The sequence below is a fragment of the Canis lupus genome, chromosome 7, assembly GCF_003254725.2.
Source record: "Canis lupus dingo isolate Sandy chromosome 7, ASM325472v2, whole genome shotgun sequence".
Taxonomy (NCBI): Eukaryota; Metazoa; Chordata; class Mammalia; order Carnivora; family Canidae; genus Canis; species Canis lupus.
The window spans coordinates 16,313,160-16,340,219 of NC_064249.1; the positions used below are offsets into that span (position 1 = coordinate 16,313,160).

Consider the following 27,060-nt stretch of genomic DNA (forward strand, 5'->3'; position numbering starts at 1 on the left):
AGCCATACTCCCTCTGAGGCTCTGGGTAGAAACCTTGCTTGCCTCTTCCTAGCTTTTGTGGCTGTCAATCCTTAGCCTTGGTTTCCGGTGGCATCACTCCAATCTCTGTCTCTATCGTCATATGGGGTTTTTCTCCCTGGATATCTCTAACCCTCCTTATAAGGACACTGGTCATTTTGAATTAGAGGCCCATTAGACTCTAGTATAACTTTATCTTATGTAATTGGATCTGCAACAATCCACTTCCAAATCAGGTCGTATTCTGGGGTCCTGGGGTTTCGGACATCAGCATACCTTTTTGACATAACCCCATAACAACAATTATCAGTGTTTGATTCAAGATTATGAAATTCTGGAGTTCTAGATCCCTTGTCTCTATTTTTTATGTCTAAGCTCTGCATATTCATTTTTTTCCCCCTTTCTTCTATGTACCAGCACTGTGCTTGGTGCTGGGCATATGCAGATGAGAAAGACCCGGTCCTTCTCTTCAAGGAGCATTCAGTATAATGGGGAAAGGCAGATTAGATACACTGCAACCCATATGTTGTAGTTAAATGCTACAGTAGAAGCTGTGCTTGTTGGCTGGAGAACTTCTTAGCTCTCATTTAGGCAAGACTTCTAAAAAGCTTATGCAACTTTAGAAAACCAAGAGGGAACTCTTAGTACCTAGGACTATTTGACCTCACTCTTGGACCACTTAGCAATTTGCAAGAAAACTTTCTAAGTCCCTTGAGTGTAGAGACCAATTTCAAGTGGCTCTCTTTTTATAGCTTCTACACAGAGATACCTGCAATTTGATGCTCAATAACGCCTTACTGGTAAAGATATTAACAAACTTTGTTCTAAGAAAAACAAAAGTTACAGCTGTAGCCCATTCATTCTCTGCACCTTAAACTCAGCTGTCTCAGGGATCCTAGTAAAGTCACTGAAAAGACTGTGGCAGCAAAGAACTCTGACGGGAAATGATGTGAATCTCTCGCCCTCTGAGTTTTCCCAAATAGTTTCTGTTGCATTCACGTTTTGGTGAGTGGTGACCTGAGAGGGAATCAGTGTCTCACTGCTGACCCTCCTAGTCCCTACAGATACACCCACAAATTAATTTGTTTAAAGCAGAGCTTGGGGAAGGGTGTGTCTCCAAGTCTGACTCTTGTTATTCATTTAACTTACTCCATCAGGGTCTGGCTGCAGCTGTTTATTTTTTATTTCTCTCTGGGATGTTTTTGTGCCTCACCCCTCTCTTTCCTCCTGTTCCTGGCTCTCTTTCTTTTCCCAGGAGATAGGGAGTCTGAACTTGGAAGCCAATGTGACAGCAGATGGAGCCTTGGCCATGGAGAAGGGACTGGCTACTCTGAAGAGCGACATGAGGGAAGTGGAAGGAGAACTGGCAAGGAAGGAGCAAGAGTTTGACCTGGATATGGATGCAGTGCAGATGGTCAGTTCCCATCATTTTCCATGGGATATTCCATTAAACTTGCCAATATGAGACACCCTTTCAAGACTGGTTTGTATTTATTTTTTTCAGGTAATTACAGAAGCCCAAAGAGTTGATAACAGAGCCAAGAATGCTGGAGCTACAATCCAAGACACACTCAACACATTGGACAGCATCCTACACCTAATAAGTATGTGACGTACCCACAAACTTCCAGCCCCATGCTCCCGGGCTGCTCTCAGAGCACTTGCTAGATCTAGCCCTGATAAGTGGAAGTCTTAAGGATACCCTCAAGGGTATCAGAACATTGCTTTATTTCTAGGCCCAGACACTTTGGGCACATGACTTTCCATTTTCCAGACTCTTATTTTACCATCTAAAGATGAGTCACTGAGTACCTATTGCCCTTGGAGGTGAAAGTGTGTAGATCAAATATCTGGGTATATTTAGGAAAGGTGTATTGAAGCGCAAAGAGGTTAATCATGTCTCACTGATCACACAGTAAGTAAACTGTAGAGGCAATACTCAAACTTCACAGCTAAAGAGAAGACTAGACAGTTTGAGAGTCCTCCTAGAGATTCTGAACTTGATCCTGAGAAGCTAGCGGGCAGTTGTGAGCAGAGGAATATCGTCATCACTGTGTATTTCAGAAAGATCACTAAGTGGATGCAGGAATGAGTGGAAGGGACTTGGTTAGACAAAAGGCAGGGTGAGACCACTTTGGAAATGGTGCGAGGGATTGTGGAGGGAGGTGACAGGGTCTGAGCTCTGAGGCAGTAGACGTGGTGAGGGGGAACCTCCTCCCAGTCTGGGAAGTCAGGAGTCCCTTGCTGATTATGCTCCCCACCCCCCCACCTGTAGTTAGACCTCGGTCTAACCAGTTGTGGGAACCTGACCTGCCTGGTTCATAGCCCAGAAGAAATGGAAAGATAGTAGGTACATGACATACTGCAACCTTTTCAGATAAAATAGATTTGGTGGCACAGCGTGGCAACAATTCAGAGTTGCCCACAGAATCCCTCCCCCACAAAAAAACTGATAAGGATTAACAGTCTGGATGGGTAAAACTGATATCAAACCCTCATTTGGGCTGTTTAATCAAGTGTAGACTGCAACACTTAGGGAACAAGGGATTCCATCATAGATTGCATCGACATTCAGGAAAAGGCTTTTTAGCCCCGGTGGCACAGCGGTTTAGTGCCTGCCTTCAGCCCAGGGCGTGATGGTAGAGACCTGGGATTGAGTCCCATGTCAGGCTCCCTGCATGGAGCCTGCTTCTCCCTCTGCCTGTGTCTCTGCCTCTCTCTCTCTCTCTCTCATGAATAAATAAATAAAATCTTAAAAAAAAAAAAAAAAAAAAGAAAAGGCTTGGTCCTACCATTTTGGTTCAGTAGAACAATTTTAAGACCTGATTTTTTGTAGAGTACCATCCTCACCCTGGGAGGTCAGTGTCGTCTGTGTTGTTATACTAATGAGTCTGCTTTGTGGTCCAAGGAGACCCAAAGGGCTCTTTTTACCCTTTAAGGGGGGGAAAAAAAAACCCAAACCCAACTCCCCAGTGGAGATTTTAGCAGCTTTGTGTAGTGTTCTGAAAAAGGTAATGAAACTAATAGGGCCTTTCGAGAGAAAAATGAGAGCATGGGGAAAGAAGGTTGGTGGGAACTATTAAACATTTACTAACTGTCAGGCACTGTGCCAGGTGTTCTCTGGTATGATATCATTTAAGTCTTTTAAAAGTCCTAAGAGACAGCCTTCATTATTTTTATTATTTTATTTCACAGAGTAGTAAACTGAGGCTCAGAGAGGTTGATAATGCCCCATGGATCACATAGTAAACTGTGGAGGTGGGATTCCGAGTGACATCTCTTTGTTTCCAGTGCTCCTGCCCCTTTTCCTAAGTAGCTTGTGCTGCCTCTCTAGGGACATGGTTATTTTGTTTCCAAGCTTACTTAACTCTCTCAGCACATCACAGAACCCGAAATGCCGAAATTCTCCCATTTTCCTTGGTGAAGGACTGACCCACTGGGTCGGTCTGCATTTTCATTACGATGTTGTTTCTCCTGGTTGCTCTCTCGAGTCCTGGAGCAGTCACAGCGTCATCACTCGAGGCACAATAAACTCGGGCGGTCAAGTGCTATCACCACAACTCAGATCTCAGATATGGAGGCAACCTGACCTTGAGTTTGAACTGACCAAAGGCCACCCAAACCCTGTTCAGATCAAACAGGTTTGGCCAGGTGCCCTTCGTGCTGACATGAGTTTTAGATTGTGTCTGGGTAAAACATACCTGAACAAACAGGACTACATTTCATATTGGAAATAAACTAGTATCTAGCCAGATTCCCACTGTCTCCGGCCAGAATGAAGTCTTACATCATTTCCGAACAGCTGGAATCTATCCCCCAAATAGCAAAGCATACCTTGGCCTCTATAAACTCCAAAGCCCAGCCAGTTTCTAAAGGTCTTCTAATGGAAAATAGCAGGATATTTCCTAAGGGTAGTTCAGTAAACATAATTTGGAGTTGGTCCTGATCCTAGGGTGGGCTGTGTTGGGCAGACACCTTGGACAGTACTCAGTCTCCTATGACCTTCAGCCTTCATCTTTTCAGAGCATGAACTGTTGGCCCTAACGTGAAAGGAGAAATCCAAACTTTGTATTGCTTAACTGTAGAGCTCAGAGGCTTGAACCGGGCTGTTCGTAACTAATAAGTAGGCTAGAGCTCTCTAAATATTTTCTATATTATTCCCACTGTAAAATAAGCCTTTTTTTAGTTTAAAGTTTTTTAAATGAACTCTACACCACACATGGGGCTTGAACTCACAACCCTGAGATCAAGTTAACATACTCCACCACTTGAGCTAGCCAGGCACCCCTAAAATAAGCATGACATACCGTTTCCTCTGGGCAAGTGGAAACAGGAATTAGTTAAAGGTATAGAGGGTCCACATGTGTTCAGGGAGATCTAACCACAGCTCTTCTATATTAACTCCTTTCTCATTGCCTAAAACAGATCAGCCTGGCAGTGTGGATGAAGAGAAGCTGATCTTATTGGAGCAGAACCTCTTCCGGGCCAAGACTCAGATCAACAGCCAGCTGAGGCCCTTGATGTCAGAGCTGGAAGAGAGAGCACGCCGACAGCAGGGCCACCTCCATTTGCTAGAGACGAGCATAGATGGAGTTCTGGCTGATGTGAAGAACCTGGAGAACATTAGGGACAACCTGCCCCCAGGCTGCTATAATACCCAGGCTCTTGAGCAACAGTGAATCTGCTATCGAGATTTTTCTACTGAGGTTCTTGGGATACAGAACTCAGGAGCCATCTCATATGGTTGGAGTGGGATGGAGACATTTGAACATGTTGAATGGGCATGCTCAGGTCCACCAAACCTGATCCCATCCCTGAGATCTTGGCCAGATAGATGTTTCATTACACCAGTGTAATACTACTTGTTTCCTGATGCTGGGCAGTGAGGCAAATAGTGTTGGGTATGAGACTGGCCAATGCCCTGGAGACCCTGAAGGGTAGACTGGATGGAAGAATAAGCTGCACAGGCAGGTGTTTGCTTCAGGATAGTCACAAACTTGACCCCTGGAGTACGAACAGGTGCCCCTGGGCTATAGTTAGCTTATTCTTTGGGCAGTGTGACCAAAGGAAAAATTTTTTTTACTTTGCCCACCCATAAAATTATTCTTAATGTCTGAACAGAAAGTGAAGTCAGTCACACTGTGGCCAGTAAAATACTATTGCCTTGTAGCGTCCAACGCAAGCTTTTTATTGACCAGAGTTCCTCCCACTTTGTACCACCCACTTTGTCAACATGTGCTCTAACTTTCAAGCTGGAAGAAGGGAACAACGATAGAGTGAGAGGCTGTAAGGCTGGTCCATTTGGAGCAGAGTTGCCTGCTTGGGTCCTGCCACCTTTGAGTTCTTCTGGGGCCTGGAAGTAACATCCTTTCCCTGATGATGCCATGGCAACTTAGAGACTACATTTTGTTAAAGCATTTTCGACCAGCAAAGCAAGCATTGGGAAGGTATTTACTTTTGGGTTTCAAAGTGATAGAAAAATGTAGCTTGGGCATTGAAAGAAGTACAATTACCTAGAAGATTTATTAGTCCTAATTCAATTCCACTTTTCAAACACTATAAATTGTATGTGTCTGTGTGTTTTATTTTCTCTCTCTCCCTATAGCAGAGAATGTTCCTACTCACACTGGAGCTGGGTAGACTCCATCCTTCCATCCATCCTTCCATTCATCCATCCATCCATCCTTACAACATATATTTATTGAGTACCTATTGCGTGTCAGGGGCTGGGATACAGTGGTGAGGTAGTCTCTGCCCTCACAGAGTTGATTGTCTAGTAAGGAAGACAAACATTAAAAAAAATAAACTTACATCTCTCATTCATCACAAGTGGTTTTTATTGCAATAACCCCCTGGTTTGCAACCTCATTTCTCAACATATGTTGCAAGACACTCCCATGGGGGCACTTGGGTTTTGGCAAAGCTGGGATGGTTCTGGGTTGTGCACACTTCTTTGCAGTCCAGCTGTCACTCCTCCCCTTTCCACACCTGATTGCAACAGACTGTTGAGTCATGATAACACCAGTGGGAATTGCTGGAGAAACCAGAGATGCTTCCATTTAAGCTTGGAAGATTTTCGTGCAGCCTCACCTCTGTACTTCCTTGGCTTTTCATGGATGTGTTTTTGAATAAAGAATAATTCTTAGATGCCTGTGGTCAGTTTCTAATTTGTCAAACTCTAAGCCTCAGGTGGAGGTACCAAACCAATGAAAACCAAAATGCCATAGAAACAGCGATGAGTCCTAAAGTTTGCATTTTTCTGAACATCTTGTTCTGTATGAAAGTTAATTGGTGCTGTCTCCTAAACATAAAGAAAGACTTATTTCTGGAACAACCTGAACAGGGTGGAGTTTTAATATTGTTTTCTTCAGCTATGAAATTAAGGTAAAATCAATAGTTTGTGGTACATTGTCATGCATTTTAATAAGTAAGAATCTAATAAATTAAGATCCTGAATTGGCCAACTAGCCAAGTGGCTGAGGAAAAGATTCTGTTCCTTTCTACATTAACCCTGCAAATTCTGACAGGTCTGATCACTTTGCTTTACCTTCTGTAGAGGTGAATGGAGAATCCTGTCTTGGCATATTCAATCACATATCCTATAAACCTCTCACTATAGCTAACAACTAATGCCCAGGAAATGTATATGTATTAATTAGATTAACTATCAAATCACATAGACCTGAAAATGTACATTTCTCAAACACTTTTTTTCTCCCTCTCATAGTGGATGGGGAGAAAGTTGGTAGGGTGACCCTCCACGTTGTCAATCCAGAAGTCTGCCATTTATAATATGTGACTTCTAAGGTTGCCCTGGGAATCTTTTACATTCCAGTGAGTACAAAGGGGAAAAGACATGGGAGGGGGAAGACACCTGGAAGGTTTTTGGGGGCCAAGCCTGGGAGGAGATAGATGCACGTCACTTTCTTTCATGTTCAATGGTCCAGAACCTGGTTTTATGACCACTTTGACTTCAAGGGGTCTGGAAAATAGAGGCCCTTGGTAGGAAGCCATGTCTCAATGACAGTCCTACACAATGAAGGGGGAGAATGCATTACTAGTGATCGGCACCTGTCTCTGCCAAGTACGAGATTAGACAGTACATGTTCGGGGGAACTTGGTGAGGGCTTCTATTACCTAATAACATGCAGTCATAAAAGGATTCCTCAGTGGGATAAATTGTTAAGAAGGTCATAGAATGTCTTCCCTGACAAATGGGAGATAATCTCTGAATGGAGATGGGAAGTGGAAAAGTGACTCATGTGACTTCCTTGGTATAGACATGATTCCCTCATTCCTGAGGACCTGACAAAATTATCCCTAAGAAGAGAGAAGGGCCGTGTGGCTGAGAGAGAGCCTACTCAGGACTTAGCCTCTGTAACCAGTCTTGCCCTGATCCTGCCAAGTTAAGGGAGCTGTCCTTCCTGGTTCTCATCAGTATTTCTAGTTGATAGTGAAAATGCTGTTGTACTACTCCCCTGAGAGCTTTCTGATTAATTGTGCTGCTGGGAGGCTATGATGCACATCATCATCTACTTTGACTCATAGGGATTTCTGTTTGGGGCGGGGCAGGGGGTAGGAATGAAAATGTCCATAGGTTATGGCTTCTTAGCAGATGTATTTCTGATCTTATCCCAGGATGTGGTTTCTTGTCAGTACTCTTGGGAGGCTAGAGAAAAGGGGAAGAAGATACTCAGTAATGTCCAATGTTTGGAACGAGGCTCAAGGACTGGAACATATTTATCATGTCTTCTTTCAATGTTTTTGCATGGTCATGGGAGCATTGTGGATTCTTGCTGTGGTTCAGTTTTCCCACCTGGAAAGTAGAGATTAGATTTTTTTTTTCCTACTTTCTTTACACTACAGACTGCATGTGACTTCCTAAGAAATTCCAAGACCTGAAGCTACTTATGGGTCATAAGAGAAGAAATGTGTATGTACATGTATGTTAATTTATAGTTAGTACATATATTTTTTAAGGTAATGTAAGTTAGCAAATTAAACCAGTGTTTATGTCTAATTTTAAACAAGCTTTCAACATTACATACTCTCAGGACAGAGAAAAAGAGTGTTTAGGTTTGTGGCCAAAATAGCAAATGTAAACACAAGTAATCAATTTACAAGGCATATCAAGTGTCATTATGATGGGCCACCAAACCCAGATGGACACACACGAAGCTAATTCCAATCTTAAACAATAACAACAAAACACACAGTAAGAACTAAAATGATTTTTTTTTTAAAAAAGCACAATCTGACGAACAAGTGGCTAAGCCCTAAATGAGGGGCCTAAAGGGGAACTGCTATTCTACCTTCTGAACCATGACTAATACTAGCTAATGACAATCTCCATTTAGATCTCTACCAACACACAGTGCATGCCACAACTACGAATAAGAACTAAGAGAGCAGAGCTGAGCAATTAGCAAATTACTCATTTTTGTCTTGTTTATACTGCCGAAACTGTGAGTCTAATGATTTGTCTTACTTAAGATCTTTTATACCAAAAGTGAATGATACAAGTTTAGTTCTTACAAATACGTTTTTGCTTCCTAAGGAACTAATTTCATTAGGGAGGCAAAGCTAACCAATAGGAGATTGTGAAGATTAGGTCGGTTCTAGGATTCTTTTTTTTTTTTTTAATTGAAAACTCTTAGGCACAGTTACAAATTTGCTAATAATTCCTCCCTGCCTTTGGTCCTTGGGTGTGGCTGTGTATACTTTCATATCACACACTTGCTTTAAGAACATTTTTGCAACCATTAGCTTCTCTCAAGTAAGACTATGACAAAAAAAGTGATTAATTCTGCAACTCGCAGAGAAGATCCTGGACAAAGACACAAGACTAGTAGCATTGTCTTATTTATTAACGTAATTCAAACATTTTGCGGATAAAACTTCTGTCCATGACTATCCTAGCAACAAAATTTTACTCAAAATATTTCACTATGAAATGGTGTTGCAACTTCAACGTAGTTTTTATTAATGGGTTCATTTTCATAAAGCAAATCTTACTCTTAAAATGGCAGATTCAGTGACCAAAAGGGATTCAAAAAAAAGCTTCCCCCTCCCCATGCCAATCCTTGAGACCATTTGGATCAAACTGAGTTCTGGACCTGAAGGGAAAGAGTGTAGCTCGTTCCTAAGTAACTGGAACAGGCTAATAGGACACCCCAAATTTACACGACAAAGAAACCACATGAAAAATCGAGTTCACTGGCAGCTCTAGGAAGGTGTAGACTGGATGAATCTGACAGAGAGCATGCGCACCTTCACCACCATGCTACTCCACAGGTATCCTGATTGGAAGAGCTACAAAATCAGTCCCTGTTTCCATCCTCTCCATCTCACCTGTTGGCCTTCCTGCAGTAGCCTCGGGAGAGATCCTGAGCTTTTCATACTCTATGGGTTTATTTTTGCAGTACTCTTTTGATAAATGAAATATAATAACATGCTTCTCTCGCTGAATCCCATAAAGTGTGTGTTTATATCCGTTTGGGAGAGTAGATTTGGGTTGTTAAAATACAGTCATGTCTCCCTGTAATTCTCTGCCTCTTGCTGCTGTCTGATTACTGAGTCTCACTTTCTACTTAATTAGAACAGTGAGTTCTTCTATTCCTTCTGAGAATCTGAAGCATGAGACTGGTGCACGCTGGGGAAGGTGGGCCAAGCAGAGATGGGACAAAGAGGGTCTCTAGAAGCTCTAGCTCTGGGTTTCAGGCACTTCAGTTAAGAGACTTTCCTCCCCTGTTCCTATGTACATTCAAGGAAAATGAAAGCCAGAAGGCCCCAGAGACTGCCTGGGGTAGGGGACGGTGAATGAGGTACCATGGAGCAGCACAGAGCTCCCCAGGGGGCCACTCCTTGAGGAGAGAGTCATTGGCACAAAAGGTTTCCCTCCTTCCTGCCTCTTCTTACTCACATCAGCCACTTTCTGAAGAGTGGATGTTTTACATCAGTAGGCAGGAAATGAGGCTCCTGACCTCTGTTAACATCATCATTGCAGCCCGTGCCTTTCTCCCAGTCTCTGAACCATGCCAGCCTTGAGTTGCCATTTGGAAGAAGAAAGGGATCCCACGGCGGGGGAGGGGGGGGGGAGTGAGAACCTAGAGGTCATCCTCATGGCACCTGGGGCACTACTTCAAACTCTGAATTGTCTCAGTGCTAACCTCTGCAGGATCACAGCCACAATGTCCTGCCTGGGGCATGCGAGAGGGGCTCTGACCTCCCCCTAGCAAGTGAAGAATGGCACAGTTTGGGGAATGGACAGTTCTCCCCAAATTTGCTTTTTCTTGTATTAAAGAAAAGCAATTTTAATACAATCCCGGGGATCCACCAAGATAAGATCTGCCCTCATTTCATTCCAGACATCTTCTACTGCCCCTGTTCCTTTTCTTCCTGTCCCTCCCCGCCCTCACACCGACTGTATACAGCCAACCTGGCTCCCTCTCATGGGTTGTGGACTACATGTGGCATGAACACAGAGCCCAGCAGAGTAACAGGGGACACCAAACAGACAAAAGATGTCTGGTTTCTCTCGGATCTGCTCGTGTAGATCCTCATAATAAACTCCAATCACAGATAAACTTCACATCCTTCACAATGTCACATTCCCCAAGGAATCCGGTTCCCTGATTTCTTTTCTTGGCCTGGGAGTGTTTTGCCCAGATAAGGACTCTTCTGTCTGTCTCTCTCCAGGTGTCATCTCGCGCATTCGAGGTCTTTCCTAGCCTTCCAAAAAGCATCCTTTCTTGGATTCAGAGGGTCACTATTTGGGATTTCCTCTAAGCTGTTGAGATCTCTTGATTTCTGAGGGAAACCTGGCTCTGGCCTTTCTCCCCATCACACCCACCCCTCGGACTCGCATATGCAATGCCCTATACAGGAGCAGCTGGATGAGACATAATTTAAAAGAAAGATGCCAGGTAAAGGCTGAAAAGAGTGGAAACCACACGTTACGTGGCCAGTATCATGAGGAACCAGGGGATAGAGACCATGTGGTATGAAGCCTTAAGGGTCAGGGAAACAATATCCTTTTCTCAGGCTCTACACTTGCTGTGTGACCTTAGACCAGCCATTTAATCCAGTGGACCTCTGCTCCTTTATCTTTTAAAGGAGAATGTTGAATCAACTAATCTCTGAAGCTTTGTTTCTTTTTTCATTTATGATTTCACCATCCTTAACCAAACACTGAGAACCAAAAATAGGATCTTCATTCCCTCCTCTGGAGATTATTTCCATAATCCAAAAGGAATAACACTCTACTGGTTGCTACCCTGACATGCTCTTCTATTGAATCCAGTTCCCTTTCCTGGAGGCTATGGAAGACTGTCACAGACATGAAATATGTGCTGAAGAATGATGTCCCTGATGTCAGATCTCACCACCACCCCCATCCTGGGCCATAACTGGTACTAGATTTTCATAAAAGTATCCTGTTGCTCAGGGACCCATTCTGTGAAGACAACTGGAAACCCAAGAGCCAGGGACTAGATGAGAGACACAGAGCATAAGAGAATAATTTCCTTTTGGCTCTCAAAACGGAGCATGACTGAGACCAGAACAGCTAGAACAGTTTGTCAAAACCATTTCCAGGAGCAGCGGAGGAAGGTAAGAAATCACAAAAAGGGTGAAACAACTTAGTGGCTCTTAATGCCCTGCCTGCCATGACCTCTGCTCTGTGAACCCACTCCCCTGCCAGACGGACTTCCTCAGACGATGACTGTGGTTTCTGGGCTCTGGAGGAGATAGGATCAGCTCCAGAAACAAGACCGAGGTACTGTGTTTCCAGAAGAAACTGACCTCGGGTGCCACCTGCATCACCGCAGCAAGAATGGGTAAGGACCATCAATTCCCATTAGAGCAACAAGCCGCTCTTGGTCATCCTTGACTTACATCATGACAGAAAAATCTCCCAGCCACACAGGCAAGAGATAATTCCAATTAGCAAAGATCTCTAGGGTTGAGTGAATCCCTAGCATGTTTTATTTCAGAAATGGCTGCATTATTAGGATTTGGCCTCGACTACGCGATTCTTCTCAGATGCAGGAATGTGGCTAGGTATGAGCTCCAAGGGCTTAGGTAGAGACCTGAAGGTTCCTTGGACACGCTGGGCTGGCAGAGAACAAACTCTGCCATCAGTCACAGCCCAAAGGAGGAACCGTACAGATGCCACCAGGATATGAGGGTGGACTGGCTCTGTGTGATCACAGGCCCGGAGCATCGGGAAAATGGTCTTCTGAACCTAAGGAAATGGACGCAAATTCTTCTGAGAAACCCTACTATTCCCAGACTTGCCTCCCAGGGTTTGGAACCTGAAAGCCTCAGTCCTGAGCCTGGCCCGCACCTGCTGTGTGTGTGGGGGGGCGGGGGGGGTGTGAGTGGGCAGGTGGCGGCGGCCTGGCCTTCCTTACTGTGTGGCTGTCACGCAGGTGCTGAGCGCTGAGGCTGGCCATGGTATCCTATCCAAAGGGAAGTTCACACCACAGGAGCGCATCAAGACTACAAACATAAAGAACCATGGACACGGGTTTCATCCAAATTCTATGAGGAGTGAACAACACCAACACCAACCAAACAAAACCAAACCAAAACGCAAGAGAAGGAAAAAAAAAAGAAAAAGAAAAAGAAAAGAAAGAAACATAGCCCTTCATGGTAAAGGGCATGCTGGGAAGGCGAGAGCCAGAGCCGCCTCCCCAGAGCATGCTGGGAGGACGGGCACTGGAGCCGCTCTCTAGAGCATGCTGGGGGACAGACACCAGCACGTCTCCGGGGACTGCACTTCCCCCAACTCCCACCCCTATTCCCTCACCCACCCCCAACCCGGAGACCAGAGGGGAGTCTGTCCGAGGATGACAGCTGAGTAGGGTATGCTGTGGTTCTCTGCAGGTCCCCCACACCGTGGAGGGTTGAGTCGGCAGGTGGGGAGAACAGTCAAGACGAGGAGTGGAGACACAGAGAGGCAGGAGAGGAACCAGGGGACAGAGACTGGAGGGGCCAGTGTGTTGGCGGAGGACGAGGGGAGAGTGGAGCCGAGGGCCGGGTGGCTGCTAGCCCGAGGCGTTGATGTACAGCTGGCTCTTGAGGATGTAGTCGATGACCGGCTGGGACAGGTAGTCCACCACGTGGCCGTCCCCGTGCTGCAGGGCCAGCCTGGATGGGAAGAGACGGGGCTCAGCTGACCCCCTCCCTGACCCAGGCTCAAGGGCCTGGCCCTCGCTTTCAGGGAGAGGGTTTACCCACCACCCCAGCCCCTGCCTCTGCTTAGGCTGCAGGAAGGCTGCATAGGTTCCCCAATGGGCAGAAGCTCGCTGGCCCCAGAACTGCGCCCCGACCCCGGTGACTCCATTCCATCCTGGCTCTGCCATTTCCTCGCACAGGCGCCCCTGGCAGGTTATCGAAGCCCATCCGTTCGTTTCCTCCTCCGTAAGATGAGGGTAATATGTGGGCCAATCTCCTTCACTTATGAAAAGGATTTTTAAAAACATAAAAGGATGAAACGAGTCATGCAAAGAGCCTTTAGAAGAGCCCAAACACACAGTAGGTATTTAAATGGGTTAGCTACTCCTATTTCATTCCTTTGTGTTTCTCTGCATCGTGGTCTCAGGAACATGCATCTCCTGATTGACCACTTCTCTTCCTTCCTACTGGAACCCTGACAGAGAAGAAGGTGACCTCTTCTGAGGAGCTTCTCACAAGCCCCGGTGGCTGTGGAGGAGGGTACCTCCAGGTACGAAAGGGATCCAGTGATGGATGAGCTTCGGCTTCTTCATAGTTGTCCTCTAGCTGCGGTCTGGCTGCTTCCCATTCTCTGCTCCTATGATAGTCTTGGGAATGTCAGGCCCCAAGGAGCTATTTGTAAAAAATGCACATACTCTTTCCAGAAATGTAGATTCTGCAAGGCATGTGAGCCCTGCCCTGTGAGACCTCTTCAGAGGCTGGCCCGCTGCCTCTTCAGTGCATACACTCTCCTGATCTTGCAAGCACACGAGGTCCCTAAGTGTCTCCCTGCACAGCTCATGGGGAAGCTTCTTGAAAAAGTGGTCTGTACCCATGGTTTCCAAATGCCAATCCCAACTTGATCAGAATCACCCAGGAAGCAGATTCCTAGGCTCATCCACCACAGATGCCAATTTGGTAGGATTGAAGAGGACACAGGAATTTGTGTGCTTGTGTACGTTTGTGGGGTAATTTTGTTGTGCAGCCATGTTTGGAATCAAATCCCTCTCCTCTCCCCTCACTGGCCATTGTCATTGGGTTTCAACTCTCACCACACAGTTTGATGCTACTCTTTTAATACATAATCACCTTCCAGGGAAGAAGTCCACTGGATCTTTAAAAATGCTGGACCCATCTCATTTCTCTGAAATATGTGACAGAGATGACAGTGATGTACATCTTTGTGCCTCTCCTGCCTTGGTTCTTGGGCCAGCACTGCTCCTTAGCCTTAGGCTCCTTAGCCTTCTTTTAAATGCTGCCCTTCTTATTGACTTTCCCTGTGAGCTCAGCCACACTCTTAACGTAACTTACACTTCTGTGCTCATGGCTGTCAGTTCTATTCCAGTTCCAGAGCTCTATATTCATATATGTCGCCATTCTACTGGACAGTTCCATTTGGGGTGGAGACTGTTACCTGGCCCCTAGCATCCATTCTGTCCTTCTTCTATTTAATAGAACCTGAGTTTAAGCTGGGCACATAAAGTCCATTTCCCAGGCTCCCTTAAAGCAAGGTATGGCCTTGTGACTGGGGCTGAACTGGTAGGATGTAGGGGGAAGCGATGTGTACAACTTTGAGTCACTTTTTTAAAGACAAGCTCCTGCTCTTTCCAGCAGTCATGACAGGAGCTGTGGACCAACAGACAGGGGCTTCATGTTGAGGAGGTCAGAGATTCAATCTCTTTTGACTTCAGTAAGAGGGAAGTAAACATTCTCTTATTTAAATTGTGACTATTTGGGCTCTTTTTTTAATGCAGCTTAGCTTGTACTCTTATTAATACAGTGTTTTATAAACACTTCAAACTAAAGAGTCTCAAATTAAAAATATCCTCTTCCTCCTGCAAACCAACTAAAACTAGCTAATGACACCCCCCCCCTTAAAAGTAAATGACTGATGGAGTGCCTGGGGGGCTCAGTCGGTTGAGGGTCTGACTCTTGGTTTGGACTCAGGTCATGATCTCAGGATGGTGAGATCAAGCCCCATGTTGGGCTTTGTGCTGTGTGTGGAACCTGCTTAAGATTCTCTCTCTGCGCTCTCCCTTTGCACCTCCCCCACTGCTCGTGTATGTGCTCACTCTCTCTCTCTAAAAATACCCCAAAACATGTAAATGACTAGGGACAAATACATAAAGTCCCCAAAGAAGGCTGAATACCAGGCAGCAGGTGTCAGCAAATGTAGGGGTCAGCTGGAACTGAGGAAAGTTGTATTAAAACTTGTAAGCCCATTTGACCAAGGTTCCTCTGGCAGTTTGTCAAACATACCTGCTCTTGGTTGAGCTGACAACAGACATGGGATGGTTGATGTCATCCTTCACCACCATAATGTTATTCTGGGGACAGAGCAGAAAAAGTAGATTGCCCGCCTCTCACACTGAAACTCTTCGGGTGCCCTCACTCCACCAGCACACCATCCCCCTGCCCCCGCAGGCCCCTGGGAGAAGGAATGCACCATACAGCTAGAGCAGCAAGGAGGTGGAGGACTCACTTTGTATTTGCGGAGTATTGAGGAGTGATTCATGATTCGGTCTGTGTCAGCTGCATCCCGGGGCACCACCACAATCCCAAAGTCCCCCACGATCACCTCCATCTGAAAAAACAGAGAGAGAGAGTGTCCTTGGGTGAGACCATGACTCCAACCCCTACTGAGCAGCCACTTAGCGGGTAGAATGATCTTCCACATGGAACCCCAAGCTCTGGTGCTACGCTTGCCTTTTCAACCCTACCAGTCAGCTCTTTCAAGTAATAACCTGTAACAGTGTTAGTGGAATGAGTGGGAACTTTGCCTGGCACAACAGAAGATGCTTAATAAATACCTCTAGACCGAATGAATCAATGTGCTCTTGCATGTCTGGGCAAGAGCTCTCCAATTCCTGAGGTTCCTGTTGAGTTCATTATGCTAAAAGTAATAGGAATGACACATAGTCTTTACACGGTAGACGCCCTCACAGGTGACACAGTTCCCACTGCCCAGCAAGCGTACCCCCAGCTCTCAGCCACGCAACTGAGAAAGGGTCACCCATGCCAAAGCTGTTGGGGACTCAAGGGTCATGAGGAGCATGCAAGGGCTTGGAATGCCTGTGTGAGCATGGCAGTGATGGGAAGAAGATTACTATGAGGTCACTTCTGAGATCAGCCTCTTTATTTATTATGCTTGCTGCCATAATGAGAAATGAAGACTTTACATTAAGAATAAAATGATTTTTTTCTGGTTATAGACACAGTACAAACTCTGGAAATTCAGGAGAAAAAAATCTATCACAACCACACGACCTGGACAACTACTCTGAACATCATGTATTCCTCTCCAGTGTTTTCTTCTCTACACAAAAATGTTATTTTATCTGTATTTTTTACTTAGCATGAAATTGTGAGCATTTTTTCACATTGTTAAAAATTATTTGAAAAAATTAAGTTTTAACAGTCTGATTATTTCATTGTCTGTACTATGATATATATGATATATTAAACCAATCTTGTATTACAGAATGTGTAGAGTTACTTCTGAGGAAGTAATTTTTTGCAAGTATACATAACATTTGGTTGAAGATCTTTATATATAAATCTTTTACCACATCTCTGCTTGTTTCCTTAGGATAAGAAGTAAAATAATTAGATGAAAGGATATAAACTGAACATATTTCAAACTCTTAAGACATAATACCAAGTTGCTTTCTGGAAACTTGTGCCAATTTTTATTTTCAAAAAACCTGAAATTTATGGCATTTAATAGACTTGGATCTAGCCCGGGCATATTGCTGTTTAGATCTTGCCAATTAAGGATCCTGGATGGGGAGAGAAAGGAGGGGGGAGACAAGTTGCTTCTAAGGAGCACAGTTCATTGTGCAAGACCTGCTGTGGTGGCAAGGGGCCCAAGTTTTTCCTTTGAATAAGTACCACAAAAACAGACACTATGGAGCACTGTGGCCACTTTTTCTCTATCGGACAATTTCTACCTGAGCAGAATGCCACTCCTCAGTTTGATTCATTGATCATGTTCGAGTATGTATGTATGTGTGCACCCGTGCATGTGTACACATGCCCTTGGGTATTTCCATCACCTTTACCCTACTTCTCCCATTGCTTATAACTGGAGCTAGTTGCAGCTGGAACTCTGATATTGCTGACACAAAAAACTGGTTGAAGGTGCCCTGGGATGGAAGTTGTGGAGAGAAGTTAGAAGCTAGGTATAGAATATCAGAGTCTATAAAAATATGTATATATATATATGTATATATATGTATATATATATACATATATGTATATATTGTGTGTGTGTGTGTGTGTGTGTGTGTGTGTATATATATATATATATATATATATCAGAGCCTCCACTGGATCATGCTGTTTGGAAGATACAGAACATTATACAGCACAGGCATCTATTGGTAGTGTTCAGATGGGAAACTGGCACCAAGCATTTACCCTATAAACCAGGAATGTTAGGGAGAGGCGGGATAAGAAGTTGGAGGTAGATCCACCTCCTCCTCCACAGCTTTTTGCATTGGGAATATTACACTGGTATTCACTACTCAGAAGGTAACCCGAGGCACTGGTTCTCAAATTTGGCTGCACATCAGAATCATCCAAGGATCTTTCAACACTCTCGAAGTCCAGCTCCTGCCCAAGAGCAGTTAAACCAAATCTCTGAGAATGGGACCTAGGTATCATAGTTTTTAAAATTTCCCAGGTGATTCCAATATGCAACCAGCTTGAGGACCAGGGGTCTAAGTACTACTTAAAACTCCAGGGGAAGTGGTAGGGCAGAGAAAGATAAAAGAGAAGGGAGGAGAGATGAGGAGAGGAAGGGGAAGGGAGAGGAGTGGGAAGGGGAGAAGAGGGGAGGGGATCCATCCAAGTTGGCATACGTGGACATTCCTCAACTGCCTTTCTAAAAGACTCAAGATACGTGGTGTACATGGCATCATGTAGGATCCGACTTCAATTTGATTTTGAGAACTTGGTAGATGTTCCATAAGTGATGAAGGAAATAATAGGGTTATTTAAAGTGAGCATTTTCATTGAAAGTATGAAAACAACGGTTCCAGCTATTGTTGGAGTCCAGCCTCATGGGGAAAGTCACCCTATGGGTGACATTGTGCAGCTGCTGCTTCCCACTCAATCAATAACAGTGCCAGGTGGCTCAGTGGGTGGCAAGCAGTTGGGAGACTTTGCTGCTTGAGATGTTTTCTTTTTCCAGAAACAGGTGACAGACTTGCCCCCTGAGAATCTCAGATGGAGCACAGGAGACAGGGTCTACAGGACAAGACATACAACTTAACCACATCCAAGCTGCCTGTCCACAGGAGTTTGGGTCAGAGACTGCAGAACTTCTCTGCTCCTTTGCCCAGACCCTAGGGCACCAGGCTTGATTTTCATGCTAGAGGGTATTTGTGTGGGTGTGCATTTGGGGGTAGGGAGAAGTACCAGGTGCTAAATTGGTGAGCTGTACCATAGGTCCCATAGATATCCATCTCATGTAGGGACCTACAATCTGTCACCCCTAATCCCAGTTTCCTTCTTCACCTGGCCTCCTGGAGACCATTCTCTCCTGATTTCTTCCTACCTTAGCAGCTATAATTTTTGGTCTCCTTGTGCTAATTCTTTCTCATGTCCCTAACCTTGACTCACTGGTGTCCCACAGGCCTCAATCCTTGGACTTCTTTCTACCTATACTCACACTCTTAATGATTTCATTCAATTGCAAAGCTTTAAAGGCATACCAAAGGCTCCCAAATTAATACCTCTGGCACAGACTTCTCTCCTGAGCTTCAAACTCATGTATCCAGCAGACTTTTCAATATGCTTACTTAGGAGGGCATCTCAAATCTAAAATGTCCATGGGCCCCTGAACCTTCTGACGTCAATCAGTGAATCACTCACTCATTGTACATCCCTAAAATCCCTAAAATGCTTCTCTTATAGACTTTTTCATTTCAGTAAATGGAAACTCCCTACTCACAACTGCTCAGGTCAAAGCCTTGGCATTTTCCTTGATTCATCTCTTCCTCTCACATCCCACATTCCACCTAAAAGGTAACCTATTTGATTCCCCCTTCAAAACAAATCCAAGAATCTGCTCATTTTTCACCATTTCCATCAAGTTTCTGCTGGTCCAAGCCTACTTTGGTAGGTTAAATACTGGCCCCCAAAGATAACTGGGTCCTAATCTGTAGAATTTGTGAATGTTATCTTATATGGCAACGCATATGCAGATTTGAATTAAGCTAAGGATCTTGAAATTACCCTACATAATCTAGGTGAGTAGTAAAAGTGTCCTTACAAGAGGGAGGCAGGGGAACATTTAACGCGGAAGAGAGAAAATGACATAAAGACAGAGCAGAGAGGCATTTGAAGATGTTCCACTGTTGGCCCTGAAGATGGAAAGAAGGGGTCATGAGCCAAAGAAGGTAAGCAATGCAGCTCTAGAAGCTGGAGAAGGTGAAGACAGATCCTCTCCTGGAGTCTCTGGAGGGAATGTGGCCTTGCCAACAACTTGGTTTTTGCCCAGCGAAACCTATTTTGTACCTCTGGCTTCCAGGGTATAAGAGAATCAGTGTGTGAGTGTGTTGTTTTGTTTTTTAAAGATTTTATTTATTTATTTGAGAGAGAGAGAGAATGAGATCAAGCGAGGGGGAGGGGCAGAAGGTGAAGGAAAGGGAGAGAGAGAGAATCTTGAGCAAACTCCTTGCTGAGCATGGAGCCTGACACAGGACTCCATCTCACAACCTTGAGATTGTGACCTGAGCTGAAACCAAGAGTTAGAACCTTAACCGACTGAGCGCCCCAGGCGCCGTATGTGTGGCCTTCAGCCACCAGTCTACAGCAACAGAAAATGAATTCAGTCCCATCAGCTCTCACTTGGATTGCTCTGGTCTTCTTGTTTTTCTCTTGCTTTTTTCAGTCTATTCCCAACAGACAGATCAATAGTATTAAAATAGATTGTGCTGCTCCTTGGCTCAAAAGTCTTTACTTAAATATCATCTTCTCAGTGAGACCAGGCTATTTCATCTTTTGGCACCACGCACACAGACCCACACGTTAGCCACACCTGCACAGTTCCCGCCCCTTCCTGGATTTTATGCTCCTCACTAGCCTTTATGTCCATCTAACACTTTATATATCTTCCTTGTTCAACCTGATTTTTGTCTCTTTGTCCCTCTTCTATAAAGATAATCTCCATGAGGGCAGAGAGCATTGTGTGTTTTGTTCGTCACTGTGTCCCTAGGGGAAAGGCCCTGACACCTCATATGTGCTTAATAGGAGCTGTTCAATAAGTAGATTCCTGCAGAGTCTTGTCTGACAGCTGTCTTTGAGGCATTAGCCGATAAACTCTCCCTGTCTCAGGACCTGGCGAGGAGCCCACAGTACTTAATGGGAGCTCTAGGAGGCCCAAAGAAGTTACTCAAAAGATAGACTCTCAGGTCCTATACAAGTAAGGGTGAGCCTACATTTGCAGGTTCCCAGACTTGATCTGATTGGTGAGCAGAAGCATCTGGGGGAGCTTTAAAACCAGTGACAAAAGTAGATCCCCCAGACCTCACCTCAGGGATTTTGATCCAACATGTTTAGGATGGGCTGTTTAGGAGCTTTACAAAGCTCCGTAATCCTTCTGATGTGCACCAACCTCTGAGAAACTGTTGCTATAAATCACATTGGCAGTTGCCTAAGCTGCTAATTCTCTGGCTTGGTTTGGGAGGTGGTGAAAATGAGATACTCGTGCAACAAACACCTCTGAAGATTCCAGCAAAAACGAGGATGTCGCCCTTTGCCCTGGAGAGTAGAGGTGGTTGGGGTGGACATTTGAAAACAGAGGAAACACGGGGTTGCTCAGGCTCTCCTTACCCATGAGCCTGCAGGAGTGTGCTCAGGCCCCTGGCACGGAGCTGTTATTCCAGCTTATTCCACCTGCCTGTTTACAAAGAGTTCTCCGCAGGTCTTGCCTCAGCAGTGGGGAGGTGGGTGAGTAGCCAAGGTAGCAGAGCTGTCTTTCTTGGCAAATCCCTTTCCTGATGCTGACCAATGTGAGCCCATACTGCCAGGCAGTTAGCAGGATCAGAGTAGTCTTCTTCGCTCCCCTCCCCCAGCATACAACGGGACTCCCTCCCGGTTGAGCTCTGGCCTGTGATGTCTGAGGTGGGGGTCTGTGACATTCATCCTGTTCCAACTTCCTGCTCACAGGCATATCTTTTCATCCTCTGGTCAAAGGCTCCCCAGGGGAGGCAGGGGTGGGGATGGGGAGAGGAAGTGGGAGGGGGTGGACTCTGGTTCCCCAAATGTGGGGAATCTGAAGGAAGGATATGAGACATGTTGGGGCAGGAAGCAACTTGGCCTTGGGAGAGAGAACATTCATGAGGACCCAGGCGGCAAATCTGGAAGGAATGTGAAGTTATGATCATCATCCCTCTGGGAGGCTGAATTTCAAGATCTGCACTGTTGGATTTGGGGGATGCTTTGGGTTGGGGATGCTTTTGGGTTGGCTCTTAGCCAAGTACTTCCCTGGGTACCAGGGAGAGAGAGTTGAGCAAGACAGACATGGCTTCATCTCTTGGATCAATCCCTACCTAGTAGGAGGCAGTAAACAAATGATTGATTATTTCAAGTGTATCTATTGCTATGAAGGATAACAGTAGGTTACTATTAAGTGGCTAATATCTTGTAGTGGCTAATATCTTACGGGTAACTGGTAAAAGTGTGGGCCACACCTCATGGTGGACTTAAAAGTCTCTTATGGGCCAACCTCCTCCAACTAAGCTACACTCAGGTACTCTTTCATTCTTTCATTCTGCAAACTTTTATGGCATGTATATGGTAAATGGGGCACTCTCCTGGTGTTGCCAGATAAGACAGGCAAATCTAGTGTACTCATACAGCTTACCTTCCCAGTAGGGAGCAACCATAAACAAACATGTAAAGAAGAAAACATGAGGTGGAATTAAGTACAAGATTGAATATAAAACAAAATGACCTTTAAGTTAAAACTAAAATGACAAGAAGGGGCCAGGCATAGAAATATCTGGGGTAAGAGCACTCCTAGTTAGGCCACAGCTAGTGCAAAGGCCCTGAGGTAAGAAAAACAATTTAAAAACCAAAACAGTGCAAAGCAAAACAAAATAGGTAGGACTGAAGCACAGAGAAGTAGGAAAAGTAGACAAGGACCAGATCAGAGATGGAGTTTCATTCCAATTGCAAACAGAAGTCATTAAAATGTTTTAATCAGAAGGTTTGACTTCCATTGACAAAAGGATCCAATTTACATGGATTTAGTCAGGCAAGCCTAACTGGTTAGATCCTCTGTAGAATCATTCTGAAATCAGGATTCAGAATCCTGACCATCTCCCCCAGACAGTGCCCTCTTCTCCAGGTGTAGCACCTGGGTGACTTGGGCTCACCTGTGTTTCTTCTCCAGATGAGGGTGTTGACAGATGGACAAGGGACCATCAGTAAGGAGGGAAAGAAACACGTATGAAGGTATCTGTTCTGTGCCACGCACAGTCCTGGGAGCTTTACTGAGTACTACACTGAATCCTTACAACAATGGTCTTCTGAAATATGTGCCTCAGTTCTCCATTCATAAATGGGGAAATCAAGACTCAGTGAGATATAGTTCTAGTTAGTGGATTTGAACCCGCTCTGATCAGCTTTAAAGCCTCTGTCTGCTACATCAAACTTCTTAGATCCATTTCTTAAGACTCACATTTTAGTGACTTGAAACTTTTTTGGTTTGAAAATATATTCTATCTTGTTTGTTTCTCCACCCGGGGAGGTTTATCATGAGCTTCCTCCGTTCGTTACTCTACATCGCCCCCTGGAGTATAAAATTTTGTATCCTTCCATCTGGGTTGCAAAAGATGCAAGGTGTCCAGTAGAAGCCACACTGTGGGTTGGGGTGTGTGTGAAATAGGCCCCACCTATTTCAGTAAAGAATCCTCCACCCTTGTTGTGGCCTCTGTTCCTCTCTGGGGGGAAAGCAGGGCAGAGGTTAGTATGATCAGAGATGAGAAAGTGGGAAGGCATTTCCAGAATGGCTCTCTTAAGTGCTAATAAATGAGTGTTCCTTCAGAGGGGTTTCCCAGAGGAAATTATCCCCATTCTCACTTCCAATTTGGGGGTGTGGGAAGGCAAGAGATTCCAGACTCAAGTCGAAAGCTTGTAAACCAAACCAATAGTATCTTTCACACGAGAACCAGAATCTTCCATGATAGGAGCTAAGCCTCCTTCCCTAGAGTCTGTAAATCCGACATTGGTTTTATCAGTGTGGAGGCCTAATCCCCGGGGTGGAAGTGTCCATGGGGCTTCCTGGCTGGGACTGGACTGTCTGATAAAAACCATCTGAGCCTGAAAGACCAAATGTTTGTCTTTGCTCTATGAGTCCTAGCGCCCTGGGATTTCTTCTGGAGTGGCTAGGGCCCCTGACTTCTCTGTTTATTTTCTTTGGTTGTTTTCCCATAGCTGGTGGATGTAGGAAGCAGTTAGCCCATGGCTGGTTGGCTGGAAAACTGTGGGATCCAGCCAATTAGAGCCAGCCTATGGAATGCTGGGTTTCAAGAAGTACAAAAAGAAAGAAAAAGAAAAAACAATTTCCTTACTGGCCCATCTCAGGTGCCTAAAGTTCCACCTTCAGATTTTCATTCCTTTGGGTTAATTATTGACCCTTGCTCATTTAAAATGCAAATACCATTTGAAAGCAGCTAATATCTTTAATCATTAAACTTAATAATTTTGTCTGTTCGCTGAAAAGTCAAAACCTTCTCAAATAAAGACGAAGCTAAACCTTCTATTTCAACCAGCCAGAACCATCTCCCAGTAGCTCTTGTCCCCACCATTAGATCTTTTACAGCCTTCTCTCAACTCAAAAAGCCCATCTCTTTCCACCCGCTTAACCCAATCCTGCCCATTACTCAAAGCCCAGCTCAAGTGCGCCCCTTTTGCAGCCTGCCATGAAATATCTATCATCTATCCATCTATCTATCTATCATCATCATCATCATCATCATCATCACCATCCATCTATCATCATTCTCATTCTTCTCATGTATTTTATGGATTAGGAATCAGAAGACTTGTGTGACTTCCACTTCACAGGAGTGTGCTAGGGGTTAACTGAGCTGATCCACAAGAAATATCAAAGTATTTATTATCTAGAAAGTAAAGTGCACATAGTAAGAAGCTTTGTCTATTTTGTTTTCTCTGCTCATTCAGCCCCAGAACAAATGTCTGGCCCTTGGTAGGTAGTCAATGAATGTTTTAAAACCAATAGATGAATAATAGCCAACATTTATTGAGTGCTTACTAGTTTCAGGAACTCTTCTAAACTTTTTACAATTTTATTTCATGCAATATAAAAATGAATATAATAAAAAAGATACTTTTAGATCGCAAGTGCTCTAAGGACAAGTAACATGCTTATATTCATCCTGGGCTCTAATAATATGTGTTAAGTTGAAATATTGATTGAGGGATGCCTAGGTGGCTCAGCCATTGAGTGTCTGCCTTCGGCTCAGGGCATGATCCTGGAGTCCCGGGATCGAGTCCCGCATCAGGATCCCTGCATGGAGCCTGCTTCTCCCTCTGCCTGTGTCTCTGCCTCTCTCTCTGTGTGTGTCTCTCATGAATAAATAAATAAATAAAATCCTTAAAAAAAAGAAGAAGAAGAAATATTGATTGAAGGAAAGAATGCTTGGATCAGAATTAATTTGCCAGACTGCCTTCTTTTATAATGGACAAAGCAGCGGATGGACACAGCAGCTGACAGCACAAGCCCTAGACAACTGATTTTATTTGGGGGAGGAGAGTGAATGTAACAGCTTCCCGCTTCACAAATGTGTGTCTCTGGCTGACCCTTTATTCCTTGGCCTTGACTTCCCACAAATGCTGGTCCTTGCTTGGATACCTGCCTTCGTGCTGGTGCCAGGATGATGTAGCACAGCAAAGATCAGGTCCCCTAGGGGAGACTAACTCTGTAATAGAAACCCAGGGATGGGAAGGGCTGTGTGGGGGGTGGGGGGGGGTGGGGGGGGGGTGTAGAGGTGTCCCTGGGGGTTGATCTCCAAGGTTAGCCCAGGATCCTGGATCTTGAATTCTCTAAGGAATCAAGAATGAAAAAGCCAACTGCCAGGCTGCACAAGCAGCTCTTTTGTATTCCACGGAGAGAAACTTGATGGATATGTATGGAATTTTCTGCCCCTGGAATGTAAGGGGAAGGGTGTGTCATTGGTCAGAGGAGGTCAGAATTTACTGTGGGCTAATGGATCTTTGTGCCTAATAGGAAATGCCCAAGGGATGTGTTAGGAGGTGGGGTTGTTCCTTTGACTGTGTGATTAGACTGCTGGATGGAGAGCACTCCTTCAGGAATCCCAATAGAAAGAGCTAGAGCGACTCAGCAGAGAATTTGTGACTGTGCCGGAGGAAGCCTTGGCATCCTGCTGTGGAACAGACCAGCTCAGCTGCTTCCCAGCCCAGCTGGAGAACAAAGCTGCTCCACAGCCTGCTTTGAGCTTTCTTTACAGAAGGGTGGAGAGACTCCTATTTCTCCCCAGATCTGTCTGAACTAGTGGCTTCTCTCCTTCCTCCAGAATCCTGAGGATTCTGAAGAACATAGGAGGCTAGGATGTGGAGCCAGGGCCTGTGGCCTTCCCAAGAAGCTTGGTTCTTCTCCCCACCTCCTGTCCCCAAGTCTATGGGCAGATTCAGGGGTTTGGGCTCCTGGTGACCAAACAGAGGTCTGTGGCAACAAGTATCACTTGGGACACCAAGTAATGAAGAAACCCAGCGTAGGTCCGTATGCCTTGTCCCTGGTAATCTCATGGATAGGAACTAAAAACCCTAAAATGGACCCCTTCCAGGCAAACTCCAGAGGGTAGAATTTTCTAGTAGAATAAGCAGGACTCACCCCATACCCAGTCATTAAAGTAAGGCCTTCCTTTTCTAGACCCTGAAATCCAACCATCCTCAAACAGGGACTGTGGAATAAGCCATTGAATTACTCACTAGTTAGTAGTTACTAACTAACTACATCCCCCTCTGCCCAGCCCAACCCTATTTCTAGCAGAGAACCGGACTCTGTACCAGAAGACCCTAGTCTCTAATTCTCAGGGCAGTAATCAATGTTTTACAGTCAGTGGCTATAAACTCACAGAAGAGATTTCTCTAGATATCCCGAGGATGAAAGAAAATAGAAAGATACCCTTAGAACAGAAAGAAGAGGTTCTGCATTCTCTCCCCCCCCATTCCCCCCCCCCCCCCATTTCTACACTAGAAGGAACCTAGGGATCTGTGAAAACCAGATCTCTCCTCCCTCCTAGAGCAAAACCTCCTAGGGACAAACCCTCAGAAGAAAATGGGTCTTGATGATCATTGGTGGGTGGGGCCCCCGCGCTGGGCTTCCAGACTGGGCCAGGAGCCCCGCAAGTGGCCACGAATGTCCAGACAAGGAAGGCGTCCGTGGGGACCCTGATGAACAAATGTTCGTGTTCAGGGCCGACGGAAGCCTTTGAGGTTCTGCTAATCAGTAATACAATAACTGAGACTAACTTCCCATCATCCCTGTGGAATAGATCTAGACTTGAATTTTAATTTGATTTAAATAAATCAAAGGTGATATTTCTAGCACACCTCTTTTGTGGGTTGAGATTCACACTCATTATGTAAGGAAACAGCTCCTTGATTTTTTTTTTCCCCCTCTGCCTCAGGTGCCACAATTCTAAGGACTCCACAGATTGGCTGTGGGTTAAGTTAGGGGACAGAGCAGTTGAGTGAGAAGGGATGGGGAGGTAGAGCTCTAGGCTCCAGAAAGCCTTTTGGCGTGAGCTTTGTCTACTTCACCCAAGT

The 27,060-nt window shown here is 45.0% G+C and overlaps 2 protein-coding genes and 1 long non-coding RNA gene across 8 annotated transcripts in view; 2 read left to right on the forward strand and 1 right to left on the reverse strand.

The window, feature by feature from the left end:
• The window catches only part of LAMC2 (laminin subunit gamma 2), a 56,226-nt gene extending 50,061 nt beyond the window's left edge, over nucleotides 1-6,165 (forward strand). The window contains exons 21-23 of the mRNA XM_049112145.1: nucleotides 1,274-1,432; nucleotides 1,523-1,622; nucleotides 4,444-6,165. Coding sequence (XP_048968102.1) covers nucleotides 1,274-1,432; nucleotides 1,523-1,622; nucleotides 4,444-4,697 — 513 coding nt within the window. The 3' untranslated portion in view covers nucleotides 4,698-6,165. The remainder of the gene's footprint in view (nucleotides 1-1,273; nucleotides 1,433-1,522; nucleotides 1,623-4,443) is intronic.
• A 750-nt stretch (nucleotides 6,166-6,915) lies between these two features.
• Nucleotides 6,916-27,060, reverse strand: part of NMNAT2 (nicotinamide nucleotide adenylyltransferase 2) — a 194,102-nt gene continuing 173,957 nt past the window's right edge. For 5 of the 6 annotated variants that reach the window (XM_025430055.3, XM_025430054.3, XM_049112146.1 and 2 more), the window contains 3 exons: nucleotides 15,719-15,820; nucleotides 15,496-15,563; nucleotides 8,865-13,170 (listed from right to left, as the gene is read on the reverse strand). In XM_025430055.3, the coding sequence (XP_025285840.1) occupies nucleotides 13,068-13,170; nucleotides 15,496-15,563; nucleotides 15,719-15,820 (273 nt within the window). In that variant the 3' untranslated portion in view covers nucleotides 8,865-13,067. Of the gene's footprint in view, nucleotides 7,835-8,864; nucleotides 13,171-15,495; nucleotides 15,564-15,718; nucleotides 15,821-27,060 lie in introns of those variants that run through there. The other variant, XM_035719187.2, reaches the window with a different exon arrangement.
• LOC125755403 (uncharacterized) lies at nucleotides 13,762-16,719 on the forward strand. Its single transcript, XR_007411875.1, has 2 exons — nucleotides 13,762-14,898; nucleotides 16,449-16,719. It is a non-coding gene; the product is annotated as an uncharacterized LOC125755403 (long non-coding RNA).